The sequence below is a fragment of the Apteryx rowi genome, unplaced genomic scaffold (assembly GCF_003343035.1).
Source record: "Apteryx rowi isolate R43461 unplaced genomic scaffold, aptRow1 scaffold_908, whole genome shotgun sequence".
Taxonomy (NCBI): domain Eukaryota; kingdom Metazoa; phylum Chordata; class Aves; order Apterygiformes; family Apterygidae; genus Apteryx; species Apteryx rowi.
In genome coordinates this window covers 32,979-40,727 of record NW_020451214.1, presented here as the reverse complement: position 1 = coordinate 40,727, position 7,749 = coordinate 32,979, and the positions used below count along the sequence as shown (strand labels likewise).

At 67.4% G+C, this 7,749-nt stretch overlaps 2 protein-coding genes across 2 annotated transcripts in view; one reads left to right on the top strand and one right to left on the bottom strand.

The window, feature by feature from the left end:
• Positions 1-1,557: 1,557 nt before the first annotated feature.
• Positions 1,558-6,476, bottom strand: MTX1 (metaxin 1). The gene is made up of 8 exons (XM_026091550.1): positions 6,376-6,476; positions 6,219-6,288; positions 4,745-4,824; positions 3,468-3,560; positions 2,790-2,972; positions 2,467-2,543; positions 2,010-2,164; positions 1,558-1,944 (listed from the first exon to the last, which is right to left on the bottom strand). The coding sequence occupies exons 1-8, from the start codon at positions 6,454-6,456 to the stop codon at positions 1,715-1,717; spliced, it is 969 nt and encodes a 322-aa protein (XP_025947335.1). The 5' UTR covers positions 6,457-6,476; the 3' UTR covers positions 1,558-1,714.
• Positions 6,477-6,889: 413 nt separating this feature from the next.
• The window catches only part of THBS3 (thrombospondin 3), a 10,383-nt gene continuing 9,523 nt past the window's right edge, over positions 6,890-7,749 (top strand). Inside the window, exon 1 of the mRNA XM_026091547.1 lies at positions 6,890-7,037. Within this exon, the coding sequence (XP_025947332.1) occupies positions 6,890-7,037 (148 nt within the window). The remainder of the gene's footprint in view (positions 7,038-7,749) is intronic.

The following is a 7,749-nucleotide window of genomic DNA, read 5'->3' as shown; positions in this document are numbered from 1 at the left end:
CAGACCCCCGTGCCGGGTTCATCGAGGCCGTGGTGCCGGGCGACTCCATCCAGACCTACTTGTGGAAGCAGCCAGCCTAGCGTGGCCGGGCCGGACGGAGGCGCTGGGGCCGGGACCCCCACGGGGCCGGGGCGGCCACGCTGCCTGGGGGACCCGCTTTACCCGAGGGCTGCGACACCCACTGCTTTCTAGGTGTTTTCATAAAATAAACGGGTTTTCTACAGCCCTGCCTGCAGGTCTGCTGCCCCCCGGGGGGGGGGGGGTTGGGGCAGTGGGACAGGTCAGGCGGCACCTCTGGACACCTGGGCCCCATCCCATCCAGCAGGCGTTTCCCAGGCACGGGGCCGGGGCAGGCGGCAACCGGGATTTAGCGCAGAGGCCGGGGCGCATACCTCCGGGCCGATGTTGTGCCGGGGAGGCCCCGGCACCACCGCATGCGGCTGCCCTGGGCTGGAGGGGCTGGGCCAGGGGAGTGCGGCCCAGGGCGACGCACGGCGCCGGTAGCGGGGCCGAACAAGCGAGGGCTGTGTGCCGCCCCGCCGCCGGCACGCAAACAGCCCTGGCCAGACACCGCTTTTCCATTCGCCAGCTCGTAAACCGACGGCAGCCAGGGGAAACCGCAGCCGCGCTGACGTCCCTGCCCGCGCTGCAGCCAGGGGCCGAGCCGCCGGCACGGGGCAGGCCGGAGCGCGTGATGGAGCGGGCGCCCTCACCTCCCCCCCCCCCCGCCCCGGGCCGTGGGGGGGCCGAGCACACGGTGCCGGTGCGGACACCCCGGAGCTGCTCTGCTGCGCGCGAGCCCTCGGCCGCCCCTTCCCGGGCTCTCGGGGCTGCGCTTGCCGCACTACGTGCTTTTGGCAGTGCCAGCGCTGAGGAACTCCCCATTCCTGGCGTGCGCTGACTAATGCAAACAGCCGTCGCCGCCGGAGGGATTCCTGCCGCGGCCGCAGCCAGGCGGCTGCTCACTGCTGCGGGGAGCAGCGCTGCCAGCAGCCCTCCCGCTGTGCATCCCGCTGGCACCCCGGCAGCGAGGCCACGCCGTGTCAGCGCCCGTTCGCACATGCACGGGCCAGCGGTGCTGCGGTGCCGGTGCCACGGGGAGGTGAGGTGGGATCAGCACACAGCTGGTGGTGCTGAGCAGCCCCAGGAATAAAAAGCAAATGAAAGGTTCTCGCTCTTTCCCGCATTCCCAGAGGAAGAATCTGCCACGAGAGCGGATGCCAGCACGACCCACGGCTGAGCTGGTGCAGACTTCCTCAGCCAGTGCTACGGCGAGGATCTGGGTAGGGCACAGGCTCGAGCGGGGCTGTCCGTGGCGCAGGGCTGCAGCCTGCGCTGCCAGCGCCCGGGGAAGAGGGACAACGTCTTCAGGTGCCAGAGCGACACCAGGGACGTCACCRTGCCGCCCAGCCAGGCCAGGTGTGAAATGGGCTGTGCATGCATGCGCTGGAGCCCCAAAGGCTCTGCCCTCGCGGGGAGGTGGCCGGGAGCAGGATGCCCGCGCTGGGGACAGGATGCCTGTGCCAAGGTGCCCGCAGGGCCGCAGCAGGCGCGCAGCGCGGAGGAGAGCGACAGGTTTATTGGCGCGGCGTGCGGCGGTCTCCCGTGGGTCCTGCGGGGCCGCGGCGCCCCGGTGCCGGCTGGCAGCAATGCCACAGGGCTCCCGGCAGAGCAACAGTCAGGTCGAGTGGTGATAACCGCCAGCCGCTCTTCCTCACTCCTCCTCCTCGTCCTCGTCCTCCTCGATGGTGACGGGCCGGCGGGCAGCGGGCCCCGCGGTGCCCCGCTGGATGGAGACGATGCCGCTGAGGAAGGCGTAGCCCAGCATGGCCCCCAGCCCCAGCAGCACCGACAGCACCTGGTTGCGCCGCTTGTGGGGGTCGTCCTCCGYGTCACTGCCGCCATCGGCCGCCGCAGCCCTGGGAGCGCTGGCCAGCGGGTCGCCTGGCGGGGACAGAGCAGCGTGAGGTGGCCCGGGGGAGCGGCAGGGGACGGGCCCCCCCCCCCACCTCCGTCCCAGGGGAAGTAGAGGCTGAGGATGGAGGCGCAGTAGTTGCACAGGTTCTGCAGGGACTTCAGGTGCTGCTGCAGTTTTCCATTGGGCAGTTTCGCCTTCAGGAGCGGCGCCAGGCGGCTGAAGACAAACGCGTCGAGGGAGGCAGGCCTGGGGGCACGGAGGCGTCTGCTGCGGGCTGCGGTCGCTCCGGCACCGCGGAGGAGCGTCCTCCCCCCATCCTGCCCAGGACCTGCCAGCCGCCCCCGCAGCCCTGCGCTCACCCCGCCGGGACAAGCAAGCTGCTCGGCGCTGCCGGCAGGGCTCTCCGGAGGCTTCCCGGCAAGCCGTGGCCGAGCGGCGAGACACGGGGTCCCAGCTCGCCCCTGCATGGGAGCAAGGGACTTCCAGGCAGCAGCGCTCTCAGAGGAGCTATCGCTGCCCCCGAGCACGTTACCCCTGCAGTCACGTACGAGTCTCCGAAGAAAAACTTCTGGGACCCGAGGCGCTGGGACAGGAGCGTCAGGCATTCCCGAGCATCACGGTACAGCTAGGGAACAAGGACACAGTGTTGTCACCTACCCCACAGCACCCTGCCACCTCCCCAGGACCGAGGGCCACAGCAGCGGGCTGCCACAACGCTAAAGGGCCCGGGAACGGCGTGCTCGGTTGGTGGGGCTCAACCAGCTCCATCTGGGGCTTTGGCCTCATATGGTCCCTCCAACTACTGGGCAGTCACCAGGGACCTGCTGTCTCCAGGCCCTGCCTGGTGTTCCCCTCCTGCGCATCCTCTCACCTCCTTCTCCAGCTTCTCCTCATCCTCCATGTAGCCATCTCCCCACATAAGCTGCAGCCGCTCCAGGTGCTGCTTGTGCATGCAGTTGGGCAGGAAGAAGTTCAGCGGGAAGGGAATGGTTTCCGCGTACCATTTCCGCGTGTGCTCCACGTAGTTCTTGGCATCCACCCAGAACGTGTGGATCTGCAGCAAAGGACAATCCGTGCCGAGGCCTTGGGGAGTGCTGAAGGCAGCGCAGCCTCTCGCTGAAGCGCAAGGACTTGGCACCGTGGAGACCATGCTCACCAGCGCTGCACAGTAAAGGGGGGTCTTGGTGCGGAGGCGTTAGGTGGAGGGGTGCACACAGGCGCTGCGTGCCAGCCTTCTCCYGCCCAGCCCGGACTGCCGGCCCCAGAAACGCCAGAGCCGCCAGCAATGCTGGGCCTCGTGCCGAACCACAGCCCTGGCTGCACGACTCGACCCGCTGCTGCCCTGCAAGACCTAATCCTCGTTCCTGGTGCCCCCAGCCTAGAGGTTTTGCCAACTGCAACCTCCCGCTGCCGCTCTGGCGCCGGGGAGCACGCCTGAGCCCCTCGGCGTAGCTCCACACGCAGGCATGGACCGGGACCGGTCCCGGCGAGACCCTCTCCCCGGCGTTGCCACCCTCTGAGATGTCCCGGGGGCCAGGCTAGGACTCACCAGCACGGGCAGCAGCTTCTCTTCTAGCAGCGACACAAAGGCCAGCGTGTCCGCTCCCTGCTTAGCCGAGAGGTCGTAGTCGGCGTTATACTTCTGCAGAGCGAATGCAATGGGGCGTGATCAGGCAGGGAAGCGGCAATTTGGTCCATGCCCTCGAACTGCCGTGACCAACGGGCGTGCGCATGCTCACTGTGCGCGGCGGGACCAGCTGGAGGCAGCGCTCCGCCTGCCCTCGCCCCTGCTGATGCTCAGCGTGGAGTTGGCCTGAACGCCTCCCCAGATGCCTGACCGGCCCCAAGAGCGGAGGGTGCGGAGTTTATTTCTCCCTGCTGCCGGGTCCCCCAGGGCCCTACCCACCCTACTACAGGCCCCGTTTTACCAGCGCGGGAAGAGTTAATGTTAGACTGGACTTCCAGCCCCGCGGGGAGGAGCGGTGAGCAGGCAGGTGGGGCTGAGGGCAGAACAGACCCCGGCCCTGTGCACCGACCGCAGCTCCCTCGCGGTTCGGGGGAGAACAGCCGCATGAGGCGAGACGCCAGGCACCTCCCGGCCCCAGGGGACCCGAGGGCAAACCGAGCTGGCCCCGGGCCCTCCTGCTGCACAACAGACCAGCTGTGTCCTGGGAGCCTGCAGGGCTGCTCTCCGCTAGCAGACGTGCAGGGCTGGAGCGCAAACCATGGAGGGGAAAGGTTCCTCTTTTTCCAAGGAAAGCTGGCACCGGCGAGGCCTATTTCCACTGGAGCTGGGAGCCGGCAGAGCGAGCGGCTCGTTCGCAGCCGGATATCTGACAGCTATCTGAACCTGGCTCGCGCTTCGCTCCCCGCTGCCTTGGCCTCCAGGAAGCTCCGCAGTTCCTCTCGGAGACGGAGCAAGACCCAGGCATCCCGCCTAGCAGGACAGTGTCCGCCTTGCCCGAGTTGTGCGAGGCTGGAGCAGGTTGTGCCTGGGGACTTCCCGCAGACGGGTCAGCTCTGCAGGGCCGGGCTCCCCTCCGCGCCGCAGGGCGGAGGTGTCGCTGCCAGGACCAGGGGTCAGGGCTCGGCGCGGGCTGCGGCAGCGGCTCCCTCCCGGCCTCGCGCGCTGTCCCGCAGGGAGCCCCGCGGTGCCTGCGCGCACCGTGAGCCCCGTCCGCCCCCACCGCGCCAGCACTGCCACGTTCCGCTCCCGCGGCCGGGGCCGCCCTCCCCTCCCCTGCCGCAGCGGCTTCCCCACTCCTTCCTTTCCCCGCAGGGCTCCATGCCCGGCTGGAGGAGCGCGCGCCCATCTCCCGGCCCTACCTGCTTCCTGAGGTGGGTTATGATCTGTTGCATTTTGGAGATGACGCCTTCGTCCTTTGTCTTCAGAGCGGGCAGGCTGCCTGAGGAGAGGAGGGTGAGGGTCTGTTGCAGCCCTGGGGCCACGGGGGGGATGCAGTTGCCTCCTGCAGCAGGGTGCGGGGCGCACGGTGGGGTGAGCAGTGTGCGCCCGGGGTGAGGGGGGACGTCACGGCACGAGAGGTGTAACGCTGACGAGAGGGGAGGGGACGATAGGACGAGGCGTACACAATGGGACGAGGGGCACATGCCGTGGCAAGGTGTGAGTGCAACGGGACAAGGAGCGTGTATGCTGGTGTTAGCGGTGTGCGTGATGGGACAAGGGGTGTGCACAACAGGATGAAGAGTGTGCATGATGGGACGAAGGTGTGCGTGATGGGACGAAGGTGTGTGTGATGGGACGAAGGTGTGTATACAGGACAGGGGGCGCACACCAGGGTGAGCAGTGCTTATAATGGGACAAAGATGTCCATGATGGGACAGGGGATGTGTACGATAGGACAAAGGTGTTTGTGATGGGATGGGGGCACATACAATGGGACAAAGGTGTCTATGATGGGACACAGTGCATATGACAGGACGAAGCCCTCTATGATGGGATGGGGGGGCATACTATAGGACAAAGGTGTCTATGATGGGACAGGGACCACGCATGGTGGGACAAAGGCATCCATCATGGGACAAGGGACGCACACCAGGGTGAGGAGCACATATGACGGGACGAAGGCATCAATGACGGGACAGGGTCACGTACAATAGGATGCATGTGTCTATGATGGGATGGGGTCACGTATGATGGGACGAAGGTGTCTGTGATGGGACGAGGGGCACACATTAGGGTGAGCAGTATGTATAATGGGACATGGGCGGCTACAACAGGCTGCGGGTGCATATGACGGGACGAAGGTGTCTCTGATGGGACAGGAGCATGTATGATGGGATGAAGGTGTCTGTGATAGGACGAGGGACACATGTCAGGGAGAAGGGCACATATGATGGGACAAAGGCATATACGATGGGACAGAGTCACGTACAATGGGACGTATGGGTCTATGATGGGACAGGGTCACGTATGATGGGATGCAGGCATCTATAAGGAGACAGGGACACGTATGATGGAACAAAGGTGTCTATAACGGGACAGGGGGCACGTGTGAAGGGATGAAGGTGTCTTGGATAGGATGGGGGGTGTGTACGATGTAATGAAGGTGTCTTTGATGGGACGGGGGGTGCGTATGATGGGATGAACGCGTCTATGATGGGACAGGGGGTGTATACGATGGGACAGAGGCATCTATGATGGGAGCGTAGCACACGCCGGACGGGGGCCAGCCGGGCCCCTCGCTGTGGCGTACAGACCCCTCGTCCCCGCGGGCTGGTGCGGACGGCCCGGCCCGGCCCGGCTCGGCTCCTCCTGGCCCCCCGGCGCGGTCCTTACCGGAGGGGCTCCTCCAGGGGTTGGCGATCCGGTGCACCTTCAGCGGCGCCCCCGTGAACCGCGCGTACGTCTGCAAGAGAGGAGAGCGTCGGGCCGGGCTGAACCGGGCCGGACCGAGCCGAGCCGGGGCGGCCCCGGCAGCCGCCGCCGCGCTCACCAGCACGGCCAGGCAGTCGGGGTCCACCGAGGGCAGCCCCCAGCCCCCGGCCCAGCAGAACAGCTCCATGGGCGCCGCCATCTTCCGCCCGACCCGGAACCACACGGCGGGGCGGGACCGGCACCGCGGACGCCTCTCCCCGGCCCGGCCGCCCCCGGCGGGGCCCCGCCGCCGTCGGTAGGGATTAGCGCTGCGGCCTCGCCTGGACCCAGATGCTGCCGGCATCGCGCCGCACGTTGCCATGGAAAGAAAACAGGGGCGGGAGCGAGCCGGCAGCGGAGAAGGATGGAAAATCTCTGTTCTCTGCAATTTGGGAGATTCCGCGAGGAATTCTCCCCCGCACTCCTGCCCCTCCCCTCCCCTCGGGGTCCCTCTTATTAGAGCCGTGGTCCGTGGCTGGCCCGTGCCGAGCCGCTGGCGCCGGGCTGCGGGCTGGGAGAGCGGGGCTGAGCGGGGCAGGCCGCAGCTGGAGCCGGCCTGCCGGGGTTCGGCTCGCCCCGTTGTTATGGAGGCGATGGAAACAGAGCGTCAACACAGCTCGGCGTGCGCACAGCGCAGGCCTTGGCCGGCGTTCAGCTCCGACCTTCCCCGCCAGCTGCTGCACTTCTCCCGGGCCAGCCGGACCCTTCCTGCATCCCAGCAGCCCCGCAGCGGGTGCGCACGTGCCTCGGCAGCGGGCCGGTGTGGCAGCACTGTCACGGGCGCAGCGGGGACTGCGGGAGGAAGGCATGGGAGCGAGGATGGCTCTGCCAGGGCACAGCACGTCCTTGCCCAGTGCTGCCTGCAGGGAGCCCAGGACCGGCAAACACAGGGCGCCGAGCGCTGCGCTAGCTGCCAGAAGCCGTGGCGGGCGGTGGGCTGCAGGTCCTGCGGTATCCCCAGCTCCGCCCAGCTCCCTTTCCCTGCAGCCCAGGGCAGAGGTGAAGGAACTCCGGGGATGACTTCATTATTTTGCTCTGGAGCTTGGGCCAGTTCCCGAGAGCTGATTTATGCTTCTGAGCAGTCTCCAGGCAGCCTGGCTCTGCTCCCCCCTCCTTAGCGAGGGGAGAAAGGCCTGTCCCAGGGGCTCCACTTCCCCAGGGAATGCTGCCTGTCTCAGAGGGTGTCAGCCCAGTGCCGGAGACCCTTGGCAAAGTGCCCCTCTCCGCGTGTGCTGGGGAGTCCCGCTTCCCTGCCAGGAGCTCTTTTGTTTCAGGCCCTGCGGTGGCCGGTCCCGTGCAGGGACCCCCTTCCCCGCGCTGTCCCTGCGCCCCGCGGCCGCGCCAGCCCGGGTCCTTCCCTGCCCGGGCTGGATGCTCCTGCGCGGCTGGGGCTGCTCTCGCTCCCCGGCTCCAGACGGCCTGACCTCGCGGTGAACCAGCGCCTGCCAGACCC